Genomic DNA, 24009 nt, shown 5'->3' on the forward strand with positions numbered 1-24009 from the left:
TGGTTGGTTATATTCCATTAGTTTTCAGCAATACTCTAGCTAAGCTACTTGACCATTAATTATATATATATGAATCTTTTAGCATCCAATTCTTATATATTCAGCGCGACAATTTGATCGAACCTGTGATGTGGTCACGTGCAATATGTGGTTGTGGTATATATCTTTAAATGTAATGATAACTTGATCAATTATCGTTAATTTTCACGAGGATTCGGATGTACGTTTCACATGTGCTAGCGCACAAGCATATCTGTTTAAGCTAGCAAACTGCAAAAGTTAAACCTAACATATCAGTCCAAGAAATTGTGTCTGTACGTGAGTGTGTCTGTGTTTGAGAGAGAGAGAGAGAGAGAGAGAGAGAGAGAGAGAGAGAGTGGTATGAATTAACAGAAGATCACTGATATGATCTATGAGCATCCTTAGGAGTTTTTCCCTCCAGAATTAACATATATATATTGAGCTAGCTAGGTTTTTTGTTCTGAATTTACCATGCAAGTAATCCTAGATTATACAGCTCAGTAAGATAAAATTGAAATGTTGATCATGCATGCCGATTAATTTGATCAGATCTATATATAACCAGTGGTCCTGAATTATATGCCAAATGCAAGGAGCCTGTTGGCATAACACTGAGGCCTTGACATGATACCACAGGCACGAAATCGTTCCTCTCATCATATCTTATATATAACTTAATTTGTACATTATTTTAAGGCGCAGATGAGCTGGGAAAGCATATTGAGACTACTGTCGAGAGAGAACCCATTTCAAAAACTAAATCATTGAAGAATAAAACAAGAAAATGACAAAAGGAAAATGATTTTTATATTCTTTATTTAACCCTTCTCTTTTGTGGGGGATCACAAACTCATCGAAAACATGAGCGAACAGAAAGACAGTGTAGCTCCAGATATCTTTTATATGTACCCACGCTATTTATATTATATATATAGGGCTATGGGCGCATATATAGAAGTATATTCATTCATAATAAACTATCCTTAACCTACTTTCCTATATATATACATATATGCAACGCCCATGAGGCATGGACGTTCTAGGTTTATTAACCAAAGAAATTTCTCATTGCTGCACTACAAAGTAGGGGCATTATATATTCCACAAAGAGTCCTCCCAATACATTTTTCATAGTATATTAATCAAATAGCGTGAAGCAGTTTAGCCCTCCCCCACATGCAATGCCTTCCCTGGTGTTTGCGCCTTCTTAATTTTCAGCATATATTTCATTTTCACTTCTAGCAAGGAATTATTATTTACATTTGTCGAGTCAGTCAACAGAAAAGAATTACATATAACGAGCACTGAATTAATAGGTTTTAATCGTGAACATCCTTGACATTGGAGTCAAGTGGTATATATTATCTTCTAATTTGGTGGCTCTTAATTTCAAGTTTTTGCTTGATTTTTGGTCTTGGACTATATTTATATAATAATGATGCTGAAATGACGATGTCGACGACACGTACAACTAGTCTTTCCCTGCTGAAGATACTGTGATTAAGAGAGGGAGAAAAAAAGGAAGAGGAGGAGGTCAAGCATTTGTGTGCGGCATCGGGGTTTCAGTGTCTAATCCACTGTTACTTCTTTTATTATTATTATTTATATTTTGATGAGCCATGCAAAAAGGTCAGATTTTCAGCTTTTTTATTATGAGTAACAGCGCGCGAATGATAATGAAATAAAAGATAAAAGAAGTAAAAATGTTGTAATAAAAAGGGTTGAAAGAGCTTTTAGCCATGTGGTTAGTAATTAATAAAAGGATCAATCATGTCACTGTGTAGAAAGCTGGGAAGGATCTCCTAGCCATGATGGAAGACAGATATATATATATATATATATATATCTGATCTCTCTCGGCATAATACTTTCTTTCTACATGATCTACATGGTTGCTTTCTATTTTTTTTTTCCTTCCTGATTGCTTTAGGAGAGATGGGAAATTAAAGGTGGGAGAGGGGTTGATTGAACAAAAGGTTTTGTTTTTTTTTTTTTTCTCAGCGATTGAACAAAAGGTTTTAGCAGAAACTTAAACTTTTTTTAAAAGCAAATATACAATAAAGAAAAGGAAAAGATTTTTCTGGGGCTGGGAAAGATAACAGAGGAAAAGACAGAAAGTGCAACGTCAGAGTTAGCCGTAGGGCTCCATGGGTTGTGGTTTTAGGGTGTTGTTTTGGACTGCTTGAGGATTACAGAAGGGAATCCGTTCTCATCCACATCTCTCTCTCTCTCTCTCTCTCTCTCTCTCTCTCTCAGTTTTGAGAACTGGTTATTTATTTTTTGTTCATATTTGTGTGGCTAGCTATTGTTGAATTTTCTTGGTATTAGCAAGCTTGGATATCGAACCATGAAGGAGAAAAGTTAGCCAGAGGATCTGGTTAGGTTCTCTCTCTCTCTCTCTCGGCTCGGTTCTTTTTAGCTTTCAAAAAACAAAAGTTGTCTCTTGGGTTGGTGCCAAACCAAGAAGAAACCATATTCAAGGTGTATAGCGGGGATTTTGGGTTTCAGACACTATTCTTAAGAAATACACTTTTGCCTCTATTGGGTTCTTTCTTCCACTACTCTTTACTTAATTTAGCTGCTTCTTTGGTTTTGTTCTTTAGATCTACGGCCCATGATGGAACCTTAGGTTATCAAGAATTTCTAAGCTAAAAGAAGATGATAAAAGGTTTGATGTTCCAACAACGGATACAGCAGCCAGTTCTGGAGGAAAACATGTCTAATTTGACTTCTGCGTCTGGCGATGCAAGTGTTTCTTCAGGCAACAGAACTGAGTTAGGGAACAACTATTCTCAACAATATTTTGCTTCACCGCCACCTCAAACTCAGCCTGCAGCGAAGAAAAAGAGAAACCTTCCAGGCAACCCAGGTCTTTCCAAATCCATATAAACACAAAACCCACTTGCTGAATTGTGTAATACTGTATTTATGCTTTGATATAATTTTCGTTTTTCTTACCTGGGGTTTCGACTTTCTATTTGGTTTCGAAACAGACCCAGATGCGGAAGTGATAGCTTTGTCTCCCAAGAGTCTCCTGGCAACAAACAGATTTCTTTGTGAGATCTGTAACAAAGGGTTTCAAAGGGATCAGAATCTTCAACTTCATAGAAGAGGGCATAATTTGCCTTGGAAGCTAAAGCAGAGAACAAGTAAAGAGGTAAGGAAGAAGGTGTACGTGTGCCCAGAACCTAGCTGTGTGCACCATGACCCATTAAGGGCTCTTGGGGACCTGACTGGGATCAAGAAGCACTTCTGCAGAAAGCATGGCGAGAAGAAGTGGAAATGTGACAAGTGCTCAAAGAGGTATGCAGTTCAATCAGATTGGAAAGCTCATTCCAAGACCTGTGGCACAAGGGAGTACAGATGTGATTGTGGAACCCTTTTCTCAAGGTAACTAATTCCAAATCATTAATTTTAGGGCATGAATTACATGAGTCCTATTTAAAGCACTAAAGTCAGATCTCCCCGTTAACGGAGGAAGGGATTTTTGCATATCCCAGATAAATATTAAACCACAAATATACGTAATGTTTCTGGATAATAAATTTACGTTCTTGATCTGATACGTTGAAGAACCATGACTGTACAGTGTACATCTACCAAAGTATCCTACTGTTACACCCGAGGTAGAGGGATGCAGGGAGGGAGAGGGGCCGGGGCGGGGTTTTGCTTAGTGTGTTGAATATTTAATGCACTAGCTAATGTGCACTGTCTGTCCATGGCTCCTAGAAAGCCAAAAAGAATGGTTGCAGAAAGAAATAGAGAAGCAACGAGAGAAAGTCAATACTTTTGTCACTTTGCGTTGTCGTAGTAGTTAGTGACATTTCGCTTTTGTTTTCTTGTGTCTGTTTCTTTTTGGTTTTCAGGAGGGATAGTTTCATCACCCACAGAGCCTTCTGTGATGCATTGGCAGAGGAGAGTGCAAGAGCCATCACAACAAACCAATTTCTGTCCTCTCAACCTGGCCCTTCAGCGTCTCACATAAACCAGCTCCCGCCCCAGTTCAATCCCCAAGACCTCCACGCATTTTCTTTGAAGAAAGAGCAACAAAGCTTCAGTCTAAGGGAAGAGATACCCCCATGGCTAGCTTGTCCTGGCCCACCACCTATTGATATCTCCTCATCATCGTCATTCTTCTCCACGAGATTGGGTCATCAAGAATTCGCACAGGCTCACCCAGATTTAGCCCTCCATGAAACGCAGAACTCTAACCCTAGTCTTGGCCCCACTCTCCCTCCCTACCTACTAGCACCCTCTCCACACATGTCAGCCACTGCATTGCTGCAGAGGGCAGCTCAGATGGGTGCAACTATGAGCAGCAAGACTGGCTCATCACCAACCATGATGAGGCCCACCCACCAGGCTCACGTGCCTACTGCTGCTGATTCTGGCAACAATACAACTGGTAAGTTTGGCTCCATTTTGTCCTCACGTGAAGAGATGGCCACTGGGTTTGCCCATGGCTTGGCTCCTTTTGGGAATAAAGCTGCAGGCCCTTCTGCCTCTGCAGCGACCACTACTACAGGAGCAAGTACTGGTGCAGCCCCAGGTGTTCCTCCTTCCCTTCTTCATGACATGGTGGGACGTTCTCTTTCTTCTTCCACTGGGTTTGAAGGAACTTCTTTTGAGGATGCATTTGGAGGGCATGAATCTCTCTCAAAAACATCCACCACCAGGAACCATCTTAGTAGGGCTCATGAAACTGGCGGGAGTCATGGTGGTGAAGGTTTGACTAGAGATTTTTTGGGTCTTAGAGCTCTCTCTCACAGTGACATTCTCAATATTACTGGTTTCGGTAATTGCATGAACACTTCCAACCAGCATCAAAATCAACCCCAAAAACCTTGGCAAGGTTAGCTCCTACATATATATATATATACATATGAAACTTCTTTTTTTCCGCATAATTTGGATTATCTTTTCTTGTGCTATCAATCTTCCCAAAGGGAAGGACTCGATCATTTGAAATATTATTATTTCGATGCCGTATGTTAGCTATATTATATGAATATTGGTCGGTATTTTACATTAAAGGTTTGTAACTTTCAAACATTCTATAGTTTTAAAAGATTTATATATCCGGAAGGGAAACCCTAGTTGTTTTATTTTTCATTAAACAGTGACACCAAGCAACTTCAAGGAGAAATTAATGGCTTCTCATGAATGGAAAACATGACTAATACTTCAAGAAAGAAAGAATATCACTTTGTTTTCATATTATATATACATACATATATTAAATGTGAAAGGATTTGTTTGTACTTAATATTCTAGCTAGCAGCTGCTAGTTCAGAATGTTCCGTACGTGGACCAGTTTTAGCTCATCACATGTGATCCTAATATTGATACTATGCAATATTGATTACTTTCTGACTCACGTGAAACATATATCTTCGATCGATTGAGTTATAACGTATAGTACTAACTTCGTGATATATAATGCCAAAAACAATTTGTTTTGTCTTAATTAAATTTACCATCCATCCCAATGATTCATTCATGCATGCGATTATATATTAATAATGAAAGTTTTTAATAATAAATATAATAATTAATTATTAATTTTCCGATTTGAGATTGAATTAAATACATGCATCGGTACTAAGCGTTTCCTTAAAAGACTCCCAGTTTTTGTGGGAATAATATTCATCCATTTCATTATATTATAACTTGGTTCATGGCCTCGCAATAGAAAATATTCATCCATTTCAGTATACAGCCGCTACCTTTGGATTATGTGAACGTTATTATAAAAAGATCACATTCTCGATCGACTAATAATCATTAATATAAAATAATGAATGCATGGAAACAAGAAACTTCGAACATTTATAACTAGTTTTTTGGCAAAATGAACAATATTGCATGTGTACTTATAAATTACTTTGTGACAAGTATTATGTTAATTATATGTATGATCTTTTATCATAGGAATTAATTTCATTGATAGTGTGTGTGTGTATATATATATATATATATATGCAGGATTTAGTGGTAATGGATCGATCAATGGCTACCAGCTTTTTCATTCATCATGATTTTCCTTAATATATCATTTATGTAAAGGATGGTTTTCCATTATGTGAAGGTATGAATTTATGTCCACGAAAAATTAGAATTATACACATTAATTATTGCATGGTTCTAAAACTAAGTAGAATTACAAAATAATCACTTTGAGGACAAACAGATTATTATATATATAGCTTATAAATAAAACCAAAGCAAGCAATATCCAACTGACCCACCATATAATGTCTCTCTCCTTGAAGTGTGAGCTTTTGAATATGCCAATGCATGATACATGTTTGTAGGGAGTTTGGAGGGATATACAGATGAAGGCTAGGGTACAAAAAGCATTGGATTCTCTAATGGAAAGACTCGTGAAATTATGTGCAGAGATCGATGTGCAAGTTTGCTTGGTTTAGATAGATATGGCTGTTTATTCACGAACCAAAAAAAGAGATGCCGTTTGACAACTGATGTGGGTCCAGATCATAGGGATTCAATCCCGAGGGAGAGGATTTCTCATGATCATGCCCGTCGGCCGGCTATATCTATATATATATATATATATATCTTACCTCTTCTATGTAAAATTATAAGAATACATCAGATCTATTTTCCCCACTTCTTTTTACGAGTCGTTTCAAGTAGTCCTCATGTGGCTCAAAAAAGTAAATTAATAGGACGACAAATATAACATTTGACAAAGGAAATTACTTTAAATAAAACAGCTAGCCAATGGTATTTGGGTTATTTCTAGCTTATAGGATGTTTCATAATATATATATATATATATATATATATACTTGGTTATTTATACGTACAATGTATGTAAATATGTGAAAGGTTCCTGTCTGTGCATGTGACTTCTGAACAAATTTGTGGCGACCCAAATGCCTCTTACATAGTTCTGAACTTTACAGCTTAGAGAGAGAGAGAGAGAGAGAGAGAGAGAGAGAGAGAGAGAGAGAGAGATATTAAGCAATAAAAGTGTGAGTTTTATCACATAAGATATGATATATGTATCATTAGCCTATCATCAGATAAAGTGGTACTTCCAGTGAGACCTTTTATAAAACACGATCGAGGCATGATAAAAAGATGCTCATCCCAAGCTTAAAAGATTGCAGTGTTAGGTCAATGGGGGGAGATGTAAGCACTAGCTTTGAAAGTAGTGTTGGCACCTGTCAATCACTGCCTTTAATGGGCCAAAAGTTCAAATATAAAAAATAAAAAAATTCATCTGAATCCTCCCACTTCTCTTTATCTTATGTTTTTCAGGTTTTTTAGCGACAGATTAAGAGAGAGAATTAGCATACAAGAGAGAAATATTGGATGCATGCTTACGATAGTCTCTAGCCCTTTATTTCTCTCTGAAGCTAGCTTCATTCCTGGGGAAGCAACCAATCCATAAACCCTTGTAAGAATTTGAATATAAATAACTTCATTTAGAATGTGAATAACTTCTAGACCAGCGAGTAGTGCTTATCATTGGCAGGACAAATTACATAATGAGGAGGGAGCTAGGTAGCTAAGAGACTGAAACCTGCAGGCGGCCTGTTTGCCATTAAACAAAAAAGGTTTCTGTGAGTCGACATTGAAAAGATCAATAATGACATGTTTGTTTGTCTTTTTATTCTGATGATCTCTCCCAAACTAGAATTCTGATCTGGGGAGAATAAATAAACATTGACGTTTGCAAATTCATAAAGCTCATGATACATATCTTTCAATGCATGAGACAGGAAGGTTATTACAGAAAAGTCGTAGGGTGGTGGGCTACAGCACAGTTCCTAAACCCACCTTCGATCGGTTTTTGATAATCGGTGCATGCCTTGTAGGGTGCTTTTTGTCGGGCACAGTTCATGGGATAAAATATATATATATATGGTGGTATCTCCAAAAGCTGATCACCATGCATGATCATCAAAGCTGCTGAGTGTTGGGCAGATCAATGCATGGGATATTGATCATGATGAACATGAATTTGGTTTTGTTTGTTGTTTGCGTATTTTTATGGTGCAGGCACGGGTTGTAAAGTACCAGTTGACTTGTCATTGCAAAAGATGCTCCTCTCCCACCTTTACCTAGCTTGCTAGCTTAATAATTTTACCTTTTATATTTGACCTACCTCTTAACTCTTTTACCCCTCACCTCTCTCTATATTTTTTTTAGGTTTCATTTTATATATAGAGTGCCATCCCATCCCCACGAAAGCAGCCTCAAATGCTACTTTTGTTTTTGTCCTGATCTATTGATAGAACGGATGGTGCATAAAAGCTAGCAAGCTGGATCAGTAGCACTACTCCTTTTTATGTATTTATCATATATAGCTTTCAAATATAATATCTTATAGATTATTTTTTAAATTACATGAATACACACAAAAACACACGCATTAGGGTTCATAAAAAGCTAACTAGCTACAATAATCAATAATTATATTTTTAACAGATGCCAAGGTGGTTTTTTCCTTAATTTGTATCTTCAAGATCATCAGTATAATGAAAGGGACTATAATTAGGTTTGTAGGGCATTTGCCCAAAGAATAAGGACATAAATACTACATGAAAATTGTATATATGTGGGCAGTTAATTTCTAAGAAAATGATTATTTCATATTAAAATAAATCTATTTTCATCGCAAATAATCATTCTCGTTGTAAATAATCCGTTACAATTTTTTTTTGCTTTTTTGGTGCAATGATATTAATTAAACTAAAAATTAGGGCCATTGATGCTTATCCACGTCATTGACATTGAGTAGGAGCTAGCCAGTCAGTCAAGGTCCTCTTTGATCTTGAAGCTATATTGGGAAGAACTTTTAGGAAAGTGGGTTCGTTCTATTTTCCTGATTCATGAATTGACAACACCAATAAACTCGTTAGCCGACTCTAGTCATGTACATCTAGTCTACCATCATTACGTTCGAATTGGGCTCTGAGAGTAGCCCAATTCGCTTTCAATAGTATTAGGCCCATCTTTATGTAAAGGCAAATACTATCATTCTACGTATGAAAATCGAGCCCAAAGCGATTATCTATAAAAATCAGGCTTAATTGAATAATATTGCTAATAAGATATAATTTTAGAGTGTCGTGAATTATTTTTAAAAAATAGTAACTAATATTAAAAAATAAATTAGTTATATAAATCTCAAATTTGTCTTTTTTTTTTTTAAATGCACCAAACTAACTCACTCTAAACTTAAAAGAGTAATAATGCATTTCTAATTTTTTTTACAACTCATTTTATAATTAATTAATACAATTATGCTACTTTATTATAAATAAATAAAATTTCTAAAACTACCTTCAATTTCACTTAGAATTTAAAAATAGATGTACGAGAATGGAATCACAATATTCCACTTTAAAAATGTTTTAATATTATTATAAAATTTTTATATGTAATTATTTCTGGATATTTTTTTACACATTCTATTAATGTGATAGGTTGTGTCATTGTTTTAATAAAAAATAATTATTTTAATCAATTATATTAATAAAATATATAATAAATACATAAAAATTACTATAAATAACATAACTCGTATTATTAAAGACTAAAAAGTTAAAAACGTTTTAGTTGATTGTGGCCGAAAAGAAAGTCCTCAGCTACCCAACGGGCCAACAGCCCCAAAAATGATTGTGGCCGAAATAACAGGCATTGCATTGGGTGTTTACTGTGACACTCGCAAGCTGTCGACCTCAAAATACTTGGCAATGGCGAGGAAGCGAAGCTCAAGATCCACGACCGCCTTCATCTTCTTCGCCTTCCTATCTATCATAGCCTTTTGTGCCTTCGTCCCTGTTTTTGCTCCTCTCCCTTCTCTCTCCTCTCACCCCAACCAATCCCGCCACCACTCTTCTCGGCACAAGAAAGTAGGCTCTTTCTCTCTTGCTCTCTGGTCTTGATATTGTGATTTTTTAATGCAATTCAACGTGGTATTGTTTCCGGGGTTTTGCGAAAAAAATTCCTGGCTCAGTTTGTCTCGTTTAGAAGGAAATTATTTAGTTTGCAGGGGAACAAGTGTGTATTTGATTGATGAGAAAATGAAGGAAATTAAAGGAATTTGGATATTGGATTATAAGATATAGTGTTTTTAAATGTGATTGCAGTTGTATATTTCTGGGTTTTTTACTTGTGGCTTAACCTTATGTAATCGATGGAAATATTTGAACTTGGCTTAGGAGTGATTGAAATGAAAAGAATTTGAAATTTCGCTATTAATTTATCAATCAAGAAAGGATAATGTCTCTAAATTTGAAACATATATTCAGCACAAATTTGCTTTATTTGCTTCTTTTCTTTCTTTTTTTCTTCAGCTAACAACTTGATTCTTATAACATTCGAGCTTGGTCATTTGCACCCAAATCTTGACATTGTGATGCCTACCTTTTTCTGAACAAGTAGACAGGATGGTGTTTTAGCTTCGAATCAGAGACTTTTTGCTGTTTCTAATGTAACCCGCACTCGAGTGTCGTGCTGATTTTGCAATTATTCTGTTGGCACTGAAAGATGCCGTGAGTTTAAATGATATGAGGTTTTTATATGATTGTTGTTATCAGGCTACTGCTCGAAATTTCGAGATCTCCAATGACATGTTCTGGAAAGATGGACAGCCTTTCCAAATTATTGGGGGTGACTTACATTATTTTCGGGTTCTTCCACAGGTATTTTTATAGCAAGATTTTCAGCAATTAGCACCTTATAACTTGAGTTGTATATGATGGTGGTATGCATTTGTTATTTTAGCTTGTAATAGATGGTACTTCGCTGATCAATGATGTAGAATAAGATGCTGAAGCTTTATGACGCAACTGAATTCAACTTAACCTTAATCTCAAATAATAGGGACCGGTAATAAGATACCGAATATCTGTTAAAAGAACAAAACTATAATTTTATAGGATATGGCTTAGAAAGCTGAACTCTAATAAGCTTCTGTAAACTCTTTCACTTGATATAGTAAATGTAGTTATTCAATGTTCCCATGCTGAAAATCTGTGGAGATCCCCAAGTTTCACATCTGTGCAAATACTCCCTCGATCTTCTTCTGAACTATTAAGCTTTCTGATTATCTAATTTCATGGACCGTCTTGTTGAACACAAAATATTCTTATCAGTTTAAGTAAACCTTTTCTTGTTATGATGTGGTGTTTGTCTTTTATCCCTGCAGTACTGGGAAGATAGATTACTGAGAGCAAAGGCTTTGGGTTTGAATACTATTCAAACTTATGTTCCTTGGAATCTGCATGAACCAAAACCTGGAAAGCTAGTTTTTGAGGGGCTTGCAGATATAGTTTCATTTCTCAAACTCTGCCACAAACTTGGTTTCCTTGTTATGCTTCGGCCTGGACCTTATATTTGTGCAGGTCAGCCATAACAGACAGATCTAGGAGCTTTAGTGATTTATGAAGTTCACTGTGCATGACCAGGTTACTAGGTGTACATATTCAAATCCAATCCTGATATTACCTGGAACTTATTGCACATTGAGCTAGATAATCTTATTAGTGTTGTGAATCCCTTTTTTCATAACAAAAATGAGTGTTGGCACAAAATAGCTATTAGTTTATGCCTGCTAGTGAGATTGAATGTATATTATTAGTTTTTTGCTTGCTTATAGAAAATATTAGTTTTTTGCTTTATTCTCTTGTTGTTTTGAAATTGATGGTAATATGATATGTTGTTGGGATGATAGTCACCATTCAAAATATCTTTTTTTGTTTCAGAATGGGATTTAGGGGGTTTCCCTGCCTGGTTACTTGCCATAAAGCCAGCTATCAGACTAAGATCATCAGATCCTAATTTCCTCCACTTTGTAAGTTTCTTCTGTGTGTTTGATTTTACAAATTAATCGTGTTCCATAGACTTGTGGTGTATTCAAGAGAAATTATATTTCAAAATGTAGTGTATTTTTATGTGCTATGATAAGGATATTGTGAATAGGGCCATAGCCTAAAATGTGTGGGTCATGGTGATAGGATTGATTTCCTTGAAGGGGTTTGCTTTGGACCGAACTTTCCATTAATGACTGTAGCACACGCTTGACCTGCCTGTAGGGCGAAAGGCGCTTGCACTAGACTGACAAAAATGATATATATATATATATAATAAATTGAAATTAAAACGAAGACTTATAATGGATGCCCCGATCCTATCTTAATAGTTGGCGCTTATTTCTCAAAGTAATGAAACCTTTCAAATCAAGCCTCCATTTGAGCAGCCTTACCCTCTTCCTTGGGGGCTGTAACTTGCTGTACTATTTGGGGGTCTTTGTTTGCAGCTTCGCTTGCTTTTCGGCTTGTGCACCACTATGCCGGAAATTTCCAAACAAAATTGCTTGGTAGATTTTTTTTTTTGTCAGTGAAACTGCTTGGGAGAATTGCTGCTATCATTTTTTGATTAATACGTTTTACATGCTTGTTTGTAGTTAGTTTCCAAGATGAAAATAAAGTAAACCGTTTTTAATGTGTGGTCTCACTTAAGAAGAAATTTAATATGTCAGTTTTCTAGTTTCTAAAATTTACTGTTTCTGTCTTTCAACTGTTCTTCACAATTCAATTTTTTACTACTAAATAATATCTATTGTGAACTCTTTAAGGTTGAAAGATGGTGGGAAATCCTACTTCCTACTGTAGCTCCTCTTCTTTATGAAAATGGAGGCCCTATTATAATGGTTCAGGTATGTTGAGTTGTTACTTTCTGACTATAACACAACAAGAGTTAAATTTCCTATTTGCAAACACTGAACGGCAGCTCCTTTTAAGATGGAAGGTGATCCATTCCAAGTCTGGGGAATAGTGTAAAATAAGTTCAAATTTGAGGCATTCAATCATGTATGCATGGGAAAATTTTAATGATTATAGTAAAAAAATTAGATTGATTTAAAAAATAGGATTTCATTAATGTGCAGTGAGGTTACGGTAATAATAAAGATCAAGAGGTTCATGGAAAAATTGAAAACTGTTTATAAGATGGTTTGATGGATGCAGCTTATCCATCAACTTTTATTGATAAACCTCATCTCTCTCTTATATGACCAAGAAAAATATCATATAAGGGAATGGAAGTACTTCCAAATGATAATCCTAAATAGCAAGCACATTGTATATAATGGATATTTCATCTTATTTTCTAAAACAGAATCAGAAAATTTATGAAAACAATCATAAAGATCTTGATCATTGTTAACATTTTTGAAGAACTCAAATTTGTTCAACTTTTACAATTTTATGCCTTGTTTGGTTACATAGATGAGATGAAATAAAAGTTGAAAGTTGAATAAAATATTGTTAAAATATAAATTTTTAATATAATTTTTGTTTTGGGATTTCAAAAAATTGAATTGTATATTATATTTTGTGTGAGAATTTAGGAAATTTGTAATGATTATATGAAATGAGATGAGATAGTTTCATATGTGTAACCAAATAAGGCCCCATTTATAAGGTTCTCATATACTGAGATTATTTTGACAGATTGAAAATGAATATGGTTCGTACGGAAATGACAAAGCTTATCTTCATCACCTCGTCACCTTGGCACGTGGTCACCTTGGGGATGATATAATTTTGTAAGAGTTTCTCTCTTTAGACTGACCTTCTTTGTTCTATACAGAAATATGCCAGTTTAACCTCAGAAATTTAAGTATGCATTTATGAATTATCAATCGTTCCTTTACTTGATTTATTGTTTAGTACCTTCCATTCAATTTATGGTTCGTTGGCCATTGTATTGTCAAAAGGGTTATATTTATCCTTTCCTTGGTGATATCTTAATGATTTCAGATATACTACAGATGGAGGTTCTAGGGATACACTTGAGAAAGGAACCATTCGTGGAGATGTTGTCTTTTCAGGTAAAGTTCAAGATCAAAATTTACTTGAATAATAAGTTAGGAAATTAATCTTTCTTTTTTTTTTTCCTTAATTTTTTTACCATTTATTTAATTACTCTGTCATCAATACCTATCGAACCCATATTTCTGTGTGTGTGTGTGTGTGTGTGTTTGTATCTGGGTTCAAATTTATATATATTTACAATCATCTAAGTACTCATGACCTACTCTTTCTCTGCCGTTCAGCTGTTGACTTCACTACTGGTGATGATCCTAGGCCAATATTTGAGTTACAAAAGGAGTTCAACGCCCCTGGAAAGTCACCGCCACTTTCAGCGCAAGTATCTTGCTAACTTTCATTATTCTAATATTGTTCTTTGGTTTCATGTCCCATGATGTTTGTTACCTCAGGGAGTTTTACACAGGTTGGCTTACGCATTGGGGAGAGAAACTCGCAGAGACTGATGCTAAGTTTACTGCAGCTGCTCTGAAAAATATTCTGGCACGAAATGGTTCTGCTGTGCTATATGTATGCTCTCAAATTCCAACTCTGTTGCTATTAAGTTATCACTATTGTGGTAATATTTTGATCTGCGCTTTCTAATTTCCAGATGGTGCATGGCGGTACAAACTTTGGATTCTATAGTGGGGCAAATACTGGCGGAGACGAGACTGATTACAAGCCTGACCTTACGTCTTATGATTATGTGAGGAAAATATCGACTTCTTTGTTATATAAAATTGAATTATTGGTTTGTAGTATACGCATCTAACTAATGCTTGTTTCCCCAGGATGCACCGATTAGGGAATCTGGTGATGTGAACAATGCAAAATTCAAAGGTATGATATTTACCAACTTCCTCTTTAGAGCCACAAGTCCACTCAAAACTTTTGTTGCGAATTATGATCATAAGAAAAGATGTGTCTACTGCTTTCAGAACTTCGGAAGGTTATAAAGCAATATAGCACAGCCTCTATTCCTTCAGTGCCTTCTGATAATGAAAAGACAGGATATGGCCTAATCCACTTACAGAGAAAAGAACTTTTATTTGATATCCTGAATAGGTTGGATTCCATTGAGGTGGTTGAATCTGAAAATCCGATTTCAATGGAGTCTGTGGGCCAGGTGAGTAAGAATCATATCCCATAGCTTATATTATGTTGTATACAGCTGCGTCATAAAGATCCCAAACTGCTAAATGCCATACACTTAAAAGTTTGAATGTTCTTTGTGTTCAGATGTTTGGTTTCTTACTATATGTATCTGAATATTCTTCAAAGGAAGATGGAAGCATTCTATTTGTACCGAAGGTGCAGCCTTCCCTTTATTTTTATTTAAGCTGACTAATTTGATATGTTCAATTTGTTGCTATGGAATCAGAATATGAGGGGTTTCTTCCTTTCATCTGATAAAAGCTTTGGAACCTAAGAAAGTACACAAAATTTTGACTTCTCTTACATTTATTGACTGCAGGTGCATGACAGAGCCCAAGTGTTCATATCATGCTCTTCTGAAGATAATGGTAGAAGACCAATATTTGTTGGTACAATTGACAGATGGTCGAATCAAAAACTTGGCTTTCCCAAAACTAAATGTGTCTCAAACATCAACTTATATGTTTTGGTACTGCACTACCTTGTTTGAGTTGTTCCCATTATAATGATCAAACAATTTGACTTAGGGTTGTCATCTTATCAGTGTAGTGTTATGATTTGATGCTTTTAATCACAAACTTTTTAATAATTCTAAATCCTTTCTATTCCACTTATCAAAAAATAATTATAAATCCTTTTTATTCTTGTAGGTTGAAAATATGGGTCGCGTAAATTATGGGCCATACATCTTTGACAGGAAGGTAAAAGAAGTTGAAAAATACAAAAGTTGTGTTGTTGCTTTTGCATATCTGATTTCTGAGTCATAGAGTTATCATTTTATTTGACTCCTAAAAGTATAAAACTCGTTTCATATGCATGATTGTGGAGATATGAATTCCAGTCACACTTGAGGTCAGTTTACTTGCTCAGAAAAAAAAAGAAAAAAAAAAGAATGTAATTTTACTTCGATTATACATAAGACTGCATTCTGGAGAACTCCTTGACCTAAATATAATCCTTTGTTCGCTGCCGGCAACATCATGAGAAGTCCACTGAACCTCATAAAAATTCTTACTTATAAAAACAGAACTGTAATCCTTTGTACTCGTTTATGTAGGTTGCCAGAGAAACCTTGATGGGTTAATTTCTCGCTGTGTCGTGATAATATATATTACTATTCATCGATAGGTCTGTAGATTTGGACACTTTAAACAAGACAAAGAATGTGTAAGGTTAAAAAACTCAAGTTCGAGAAAATTTGGTTCAAGTCTAAGACATGCTGCATTTTAATGAAATCTGAAGGCAATACCAATATTAATACCAAACGACGACAAAAATGGAGTCATTTTTTTACGTGTTTTAAAATTATGTGAATACTTTTAGTAATTCTTTAGATAAAGTTGCTGATATTAGTAACAAAATATGGTATTTTAATGATATAAGGTGTTTTAATGATGTAATGATGATATGAGTCATCATCATCCTTATTAATTCTTTGGGGGCAGTTGTTTATAATTGCTGAACAAGTTCCAAGTTCTACTAAATATTAAATATAACTGGGTTAAGATTTTTAATGATGTAAGGTATAAGTAGGCATGACCTGGTCTCTGTTCAGGTAATTCTTTCGTAGCTCCCTAACTGATATCATAATATTCCACTTTTCTCCCTCTCTTGACATCTATAAAACAGAGTGCTTTCTTGCAGGGTATATTGTCTTCTGTTTATCTGGATGGGAGAATTCTGCACCAATGGAAAATGGTCTCAATTCCTTTGAACAACCTGAACAAGGTCCTAAGAGCTAATCCCATCATTCAGGTTGCATATTCTGAATTGACAAAAACTTCAGCCCGCAGAAAAGCCAAAGGTAAGTCTATCTGTTCTCAGATAATGATAAAAAAATCAAGAATAATGCTCTATTGTACTCATTGATTTATTTTCTTTAGCAACTCTCCCTAATTATCTTTTTTTTTTATGAGCACAACTTCGATCCATGTTCCAAGCATGTGTTAATTAGTGAGGTTATGAATGATGGAGACAAGACAGTTGACAAATTGCCAATGACTTTCCATATGCAGAGAATGTTTCAGAAGAACCAGCATTTTATGCCGGCCATTTCTCTATTGACAATGTAAACCATGTTAAAGACACATTCATATCATTCAGAGGTTGGGGTAAAGGGATTGCATTTGTCAATGAATTTAATATTGGAAGATATTGGCCGGTAAACTACAATTTCACTATGTAGTTTTTTCTTGTGGTTTTGTTGCCTGGTTCGGCATTATGTCTGTAGTAGGTGTTACATTTTCTGTGAGGATTAATAAATGGTGCTTTCTACAGATGAAGGGGCCACAATGCAACCTTTATGTCCCTGCTCCAATTCTTCAGCATGGGGAAAATGTTGTGGTAGGAGATGCCAAAAACTGTATCTTTCCCCTGTTGTTTACCGCATATTAGTGTTTGCCTTGTGATTGTTTTCCTGGTATATCATTTAGACTTCAAATTTTCTCTACTTTCATGGTTAGTCGTTGTGGTGACTTCATTTATTTAACATGTATGTTTTATTGGTTATTTGCTTTGGCTCTTTTTTCTTTGTTAATGGAAAAGCTGCTTATTTAATCACAGAAGTAAAACAAGTCAAATAGATTTTTCTCTGGCTTGTTTTTGGTCATAGAAAGAAAGACCCCCCTCCATTGCTACTAAAGAAAAGATTGCAATGCATATAATTTTCCTCTCTCAGATTATGATATACTACCAACTCTTCTGTACATGTTTCTGCTTGAAATTTGCAATGGTACTGTTTGCAGGTTTTACTTGAGTTAGAATCTCCAAACCCTGAGCTTGTGATACATTCAGTTGATCAGCCAGAATTCACATGCGGATCAAGCATAGCAAACGTGCGCCAACTGTAGCACCCCAAGGAATACAGAAAGCCCCGGTCCTTGTTGAACGCCAATTTGAGAATTCTGAAGCTTCTGAAGATCTATCCCACTCCCAGGACGTCTCCGCGGCTTGGTTTTTGCTCTCAAGTACACCTAAGCCCAGTCAGCCTCTTCATATTTTTTCCTCTCCTAGAAGTTGTCACTTGATTGAAAGGATACAGCACATGAACATCCTATCCTGGAGTAATTTTCCCTTTAGATTGTCAATTGCGGTCTTTAGCTTTGTGGGTTTTGCTTTTGCTTTTTCCTTGCTTTGGTAGTAATACCCCTTAACCAGAGGAAAAACTTTAATGCACCATATTGGAATGTATTTTGGATGTGAATTTCTGTGTATTGTAAAGTTTTTAAGATTCGATTTGTCAGTTACAAGTGATGTCAACGTATTGGGCTGGCTGGCTCATTGTAAATGTCTACCAAGAAAGGTCTGGTCTATGTTTTCCATGCTCCCCCAATTCATCTTCCACCATCGTCTCTAAAAATTACAGGTAATCGTTCGTTGACAATTGCTCACTTCACTGTTTCCATGGATAGCAGAACCTGGGAGTGCTTACAACAGTACTGACATCGCTAAGAGATTTTAGGGGAAAGAAACCCCGTCGAAAATCCCAAGTTTTGTCCGCTTGGAGATGTCGTAGATTGTGCAATTAGCTCTTCCTCGTTCCCTTGGAGCTAGAAAGGAGCACCGCCCTGAGAAGTAAAATTAATTATTAAAAAATTAATTTTTTTTATATAGATTTTATATTTATTTACTTAGTTTAAAAAGACTGCGGTGCTTGCCTTCTATGATTGCAAATAAATAATAATATTTACAATTATAAAATATGCAAGTATCGTATATATTTTTTTTAAAAGTGAGTAAATATGAGACTTGCATGAAAAATTAATATTTTTTTAATAGTAAATTTTATTTTTTTCAAAAGAGAAAAGCTACGGGCCGTCGGTTGTGAAGTGTATTTTTATAGCAGATCAATAATCACGTGCCACGTAGGCATTTTATGAAAATCACAAATAGGCTCGCATATACCCAATTTCCTTTGTTGACTCTGAATCGACCACGAAGCTACCCAATCTCCTCTTTTATTCACTACATCCAAAGCCTTCCCCTTTCTCTCTTGACGACAACGACAATGACCCACATGTCTTAAGTTGTCTTGAGAGAGAGAGAGAGAGAGGAAGTTTGCAGATATAATTTTTATCTCTTGGCATAATCCGTCTAAAACAAAAATAAAAATATTTGGGGGAGCAAAAAAGCAACTAACTTTTTTCAATCCAGCATCCTCTTTTCTCTATCTTTCTCATCACCTGTTTTTCCAACCTCCACATGTAATTCACATGCGAGTATTGTATACAGAGTCACCATCTTTTTTTGTGAATATTTTGTGGGTGCGGTTTGGTATATGCAATGGATGCCGATGAAGATAAAGTGGGGTTGTGATAAGAAGAGTTCTGTTGTGGTTTGGTGCATAAACATCCTTATCTGGGTTCGGGTTTGTTTTTCTTCCTGGTGACAGTATGGACTCGAGGCTCTACAAAGTTTGGAAGAAAAATAATGTGAGTTTCTCTATGTCAGTAATCAATTGGGTTCGCATTCATAAATTGTGTACCGGGTATTTTTCTCCCTTTCGAAGGGAAGTTCATGATTGTGATTTTTGAGAGGGAAATAATGTGATTTTCTCTACTCTACAAAGTTCATGATTGGGCATTCAACATGATAAGCGCAAGAGGCTCGACGTTTTTCACTCCTAATCGTTGTCGTCGTCACCATCAAAGTCGACCGGAGCAGGAACTGTATTGGTCGTTGGCGTGAAACTAGCTGTAAGGTGTGGGATTGTTGGAGAGAAAAGGGGAGGCTTGGGATGTAGTGAATAACAGAGGAGATAGGGGTAGTATCGTGGTCGATTCGGAGTCCATAAAGGAGATTGGGTGTAAGTGGGTCTATTTGTAATTTTTATAAAGTGTGTACGTGGTATGCAATTATTGGCCTGCTGTAAAAATACATTTCATAGCCGACTGGCCCGTAGCTTTTATCTTTTCAAAATTATGAAAAATTCATAATTTAGAAAATTATGAAAACTTTGCATTTTAAAAAAATTATGGAAAAGGGAGCACAACACCATTTGTACAATTCATAATGGGAAATGCTAAATGTATTTATGAAAAATTTATAAAAAATTTACTTCTTCATATATCAGTCATTGATACATTAAAAATTATAAAATTTAAATTTTAAAATAAAACTAATAAAATGAATCTTGTAAGTAAAAATATAAATAAAATTATAAATACATATAGCATTACTCATTTATAATTATATCTAACATTATTCTTACAAAATCATCTATCATCTATAGTTAGCTCTAGAGCATCCTCACCAAGTCAATGAGGATGCTGGTCAAAATTTGAATTATTTGTGTAAAAAATATCCATATTGGATTAGGTAAATCTAAAATATTTTACATTTATGCTACAGAAGTTAGCTAAATATGAAAGACTACATTCATTCATCAAATATTAAAATATTACTTTCTCATAATTATAATATAATTTAGTAATTTAATTATAATATAAAATATGATTTTTATATGATTTTGAGAATTAAATGATTTTTGAAAATATGATTTTTTTTAATATTAATTTAATTATAATATAATTATTAATAATATTAAGTTGGTAGAATTATAAATTTAAAAAAAATTAATTTAATAATATTTTATTATTATATAGAGAATGAATGGCTAATTTAATGTAGAAATTAAATTTAAATAGAATAAGTAAATATAAAAAAGTGTAATATTGACTAAATTTTGAAAATGAATTTAGTCAAGCAATTGAGGATGCCCTGCAGAATTCGTGGGACAAAAACGACGACGTCGAGTATGTGGACCCCACTTCAGACGGCGCAACGAATCCGACAGTGGAGTCGCGAGCCTTATAGCTCTTTTCATGCAGTCTTGCAACGACGTCGTGTCTTTCTATCTAGCTAGTCATCCTCTCACTTCCGCGTCGCCCGGCCGCATAGATAAGCAGAAACCCTAAACATCCCAATTATTGTACGCCGGTGAGCTACGCAGAGAGTGCGAGCGTGAGAATCAGAGATGGACCATTACTCAGGAGGAAGCTGGACTATGATTCCGTCCGTGCCGACACACAGTAACACCTCTACACCCTCAAATCAAGACCATCTCTACCTCAGTCACCCACAACCACAACAGCAGCAGCAGCAAGTTCAACTCCAACAATTTCAACAACAACGTATCCTCCAACAACAACAGCAGCAGCAGCAACAGCAACAACAACAGCACCATCAGCACCAATCACTGGCGTCTCACTTTCACCTCTTACATGTACCCAATGAAAACCCTAATATATACATGCATTTAGTTGCTGTTTTTTTTTTTTTATTTTTTTTTTCTTTTGTGATGTGGATTACAGATGGTGGAGAATTTAGCGGACGCGATCGAGCATGGAACTAGGGATCAGCAGACAGATGCACTGGTATGATTTATTTATTTTTTCTCAGTTTTTCCTTTCGCATAATTCCATGCCTCTTTTTGTTCAATTTTTGGGATTTTTTTTTTAACTAATTGCGTAATTGTTTTCAAAGGTCAGTGATTTGAACAACCACTTTGAGAAGTGCCAACATCTGCTGAATTCAATCTCGGGTTCAATTAGCACCAAGGCTATGGTAATTGCCAACTCCTAGTTTTATTAAGGTTATCATTTTTTTTTTTATGTGAGTCATATATTATGAAAATCAGTCGTGGTTTTAGATAATTGATTATATTGGGTGCGTTGTATGTTATGCACGTTTTAGGGTAGACAAATCCGTTGTTTGGACTGGAAATTTGGAATGAAGTAATGGATCCATTTTATATCGGGTTACAATGGTTTTTTTTTTAAAAAAAAAAAACTAAAGTAAAGTAGAACTTCTAGAAATAAAACACTGTACGCCAGTAAAAACCAGAGTCATAAACATTATTGGGTTACAATGTAATGGTCTTGTTCATAATGATATGTTTCTAACCAGAGTCATAATCAAATAATGTAGAGTCCTTCAATTTTCGTAGGAATATTCAAGAATGGCCTTCTTTGATAATCATTTTCGCACAATCAAAGATTCCCCTCAAGTTCATTATAACTTGTGCTTTCTGGAATGTTGAGAGTTTATTCATCTATAATAATGACTTTATCTTGCATGCATCTTTAGTTCCAGAGGTGCTTTGTTTAAATTGGGGAAGTTTCTGGGTATTGTTTGCAGACAGTTGAGGGTCAGAAACGGAAGCTAGAAGAAAGTGAGCAGTTGTTGAATCGGCGAAGGTATTTGTCCCTTGTATTTGGAGTTTTTTTTTTTTTTTGCATTACTTGCTTTGCTTGTTTAACATGTGTTCTGTTTTTTTTTTTTTTTTGGAATAATTTCGTTACCAGGGATTTCATTGCAAAGTACAGAAGCTCTGTTGAAGAGCTTATCAAGTCTGAGCCATAAAATGGCCGTGCTTCCATTATGTGGTAACAAAGACATTACACTAGTTTAATGACCTCTTGTAAATTGCCAATTCTATTTGGTGGGATTACTTATTAAAAAGAAAAAAGTTGCCTGTTCTATTTGTTGGGATTGGAACTCTTTGTTAGGTCTGTAAGAAATGACAAAAGGTTGACAGATTGAGTGGAGCCTAGAGACTTCGGGCGTGTAAGAACAGTCTTATCTGTCTGGTCTCACCAAGGAGTGAATTGCTTTATGCTGGATGTTGTCGACCAACATTTTATAAGCCATTTTGTGGGCAGACTCCATCAATATCATTGAGAGACTTTGAAAGATTCTTGTGTAGAAAATACGGTTAGGGTTCCCTTTGCATTTAAAACATAATAAAATTTGTGTTTCCCTGGGATGGTTCTTGGATTTAGTTGTTTCTTATTTCAAATTCAGATATATTTCACTCACATAAATCTGGTCTTGGGATGTATATCATTTCTCTGCCCACCTTAGATCTTATGCATGTGTGATTGAATGCAACTGATCGAAGTAACTCTTTGGCTTCTTGATTTCAGGTCTAGTTGCTGTCAGAACGTTCTGTACTACTCCCAAGTTCTAAATGAAAGCCAGAGGTCCTGGAATGTGGGTTTAGAGTAGTTTCCATGGTTCTTTATATACAATATTGTTAGTGTATCATACTTGAGACTAAATATTGAGCATGTATGGCATCTCCTATGCATTGAAGTCATTCTTTGATCCAGTTTTAACGAGACCCACCGGTGCCCTCAATAGACTCCCTCCCCCTATTGCTTCGATTTATTCTGCCGAACGTGCTTTGCAAAAGTTGAAGAACTGTTGTTGCATCTGGCGAATTATGCATGATGCTAGCTGATTTAGAAGAAGAATTGCAGAGTTTTCTATTGGGATGAAAGCTCATTCCTGAAGTGGCTGGAGGAATATTAGGAGCACTTTGTCACTGCTTCAGCATAATAGTTTTTACTGTTGGAAGAATGTTGTGACTCTATATGTTTAATTATATTAGTACTTTGATTATAAATAAATAAAAATCACTATTTAGTAACAATCAATGTCCAATTGATATCCAAATAGGAGTCCTGAATTCGAAATCATTGATATCTATTTTATCTCTCAATTTAAAATTAAAGTCATAAAATCCATCAAGTTGTTTGATTTTGATCCCACTGGTGGATTTTTTTATTTGATCTAGCATTTTGATATTTGAAAAATATGAGACAAAAAATAAAGAGTATCACCAACAAATTTTTTTGATTTAGATCCCATTTCTGATTTTCTATTTAGTAGTGCTACTATGCTCTTCCAATTTGCCCACTTTGGTGTGCCTCCAGTGCAAATGTACTTTTCTTTTGTTTTTGTTTTTGTTTTTATTTTAAATTTTTTTAAACATGTTTAAATAATTTTAAAAAATAAAAAATATATCAATACACTAATAGTCATTTCCTTAATCATTAAGAAAAAAAATCTAAAATAAAAATTAAATGCATGAGCCATTTAATTAAATAAGGAGTAAACTAGATTTAATCTATAATATTTTAATATTTTAGACTCAAAATATAGAGTATTAATGCCATACAAATTAGCTGCACGGAAT

The 24009-nt window shown here is 35.1% G+C and overlaps 3 protein-coding genes and 1 long non-coding RNA gene across 9 annotated transcripts; all 4 read left to right on the top strand.

Annotated features, from left to right (window-relative positions):
• Window positions 1-1892: 1892 nt before the first annotated feature.
• LOC122281309 (protein indeterminate-domain 7-like) lies at window positions 1893-8157 on the top strand. Of its 6 annotated transcripts, none has more exons than XM_043092696.1 (5): window positions 1893-2502; window positions 2625-2890; window positions 3015-3411; window positions 3888-4873; window positions 7773-8157. In XM_043092696.1, exons 2-5 carry the CDS (start codon window positions 2680-2682, stop codon window positions 7964-7966), a joined length of 1788 nt encoding a protein of 595 aa, XP_042948630.1. In that variant the 5' UTR covers window positions 1893-2502; window positions 2625-2679; the 3' UTR covers window positions 7967-8157. The 6 variants fall into 6 exon arrangements, with proteins under 6 accessions (XP_042948630.1, XP_042948641.1, XP_042948622.1 ...); XM_043092707.1 differs by having other exon boundaries at window positions 1893-2403; XM_043092688.1 differs by having other exon boundaries at window positions 1893-2398.
• A 1480-nt stretch (window positions 8158-9637) lies between these two features.
• LOC122281333 (beta-galactosidase 17) lies at window positions 9638-18281 on the top strand. Its single transcript, XM_043092737.1, has 19 exons — window positions 9638-9911; window positions 10599-10703; window positions 11210-11405; window positions 11766-11854; window positions 12638-12718; window positions 13515-13609; window positions 13824-13894; window positions 14120-14210; window positions 14285-14402; window positions 14485-14580; window positions 14666-14714; window positions 14813-15000; window positions 15114-15185; window positions 15349-15498; window positions 15680-15730; window positions 16674-16833; window positions 17045-17190; window positions 17307-17372; window positions 17774-18281. Exons 1-19 carry the CDS (start codon window positions 9672-9674, stop codon window positions 17876-17878), a joined length of 2169 nt encoding a protein of 722 aa, XP_042948671.1. The 5' UTR covers window positions 9638-9671; the 3' UTR covers window positions 17879-18281.
• Window positions 18282-18904: 623 nt separating this feature from the next.
• LOC122303272 lies at window positions 18905-19904 on the top strand. The gene is made up of 2 exons (XR_006240644.1): window positions 18905-19459; window positions 19597-19904. It is a non-coding gene; the product is annotated as an uncharacterized LOC122303272 (long non-coding RNA).
• Window positions 19905-20862: 958 nt separating this feature from the next.
• Window positions 20863-23463, top strand: LOC122281351 (mediator of RNA polymerase II transcription subunit 9). The gene is made up of 6 exons (XM_043092763.1): window positions 20863-21252; window positions 21341-21403; window positions 21513-21593; window positions 22167-22225; window positions 22334-22414; window positions 22955-23463. The coding sequence occupies exons 1-5, from the start codon at window positions 21004-21006 to the stop codon at window positions 22389-22391; spliced, it is 510 nt and encodes a 169-aa protein (XP_042948697.1). The 5' UTR covers window positions 20863-21003; the 3' UTR covers window positions 22392-22414; window positions 22955-23463.
• The last annotated feature ends 546 nt before the right edge of the window (window positions 23464-24009 follow it).

Source organism: Carya illinoinensis, chromosome 1 (genome assembly GCF_018687715.1).
Source record: "Carya illinoinensis cultivar Pawnee chromosome 1, C.illinoinensisPawnee_v1, whole genome shotgun sequence".
Taxonomy (NCBI): Eukaryota; Viridiplantae; Streptophyta; class Magnoliopsida; order Fagales; family Juglandaceae; genus Carya; species Carya illinoinensis.

What these genes read in the sequence shown, in the direction of transcription:
- LOC122281351 (XM_043092763.1), top strand. Translation starts at nt 21,004, where the DNA reads ATGGACCATTACTCAGGAGGAAGCTGGACTATGATTCCGTCCGTGCCG. An exon ending in ATCAGCAGACAGATGCACTG is followed by an intron (nt 21,404 to 21,512) that starts GTATGATTTATT and finishes TTGTTTTCAAAG; the next exon opens with GTCAGTGATTTGAACAACCA. An exon ending in CAGTTGTTGAATCGGCGAAG is followed by an intron (nt 22,226 to 22,333) that starts GTATTTGTCCCT and finishes TTTCGTTACCAG; the next exon opens with GGATTTCATTGCAAAGTACA.
- LOC122281333 (XM_043092737.1), top strand. Translation starts at nt 9,672, where the DNA reads ATGATTGTGGCCGAAATAACAGGCATTGCATTGGGTGTTTACTGTGAC. An exon ending in ATTTTCGGGTTCTTCCACAG is followed by an intron (nt 10,704 to 11,209) that starts GTATTTTTATAG and finishes TTATCCCTGCAG; the next exon opens with TACTGGGAAGATAGATTACT. An exon ending in ATATTGGAAGATATTGGCCG is followed by an intron (nt 17,191 to 17,306) that starts GTAAACTACAAT and finishes TGCTTTCTACAG; the next exon opens with ATGAAGGGGCCACAATGCAA.
- LOC122281309 (XM_043092696.1), top strand. Translation starts at nt 2,680, where the DNA reads ATGATAAAAGGTTTGATGTTCCAACAACGGATACAGCAGCCAGTTCTG. An exon ending in AAACCTTCCAGGCAACCCAG is followed by an intron (nt 2,891 to 3,014) that starts GTCTTTCCAAAT and finishes GTTTCGAAACAG; the next exon opens with ACCCAGATGCGGAAGTGATA. An exon ending in ACCCCAAAAACCTTGGCAAG is followed by an intron (nt 4,874 to 7,772) that starts GTTAGCTCCTAC and finishes TGCATGAGACAG; the next exon opens with GAAGGTTATTACAGAAAAGT.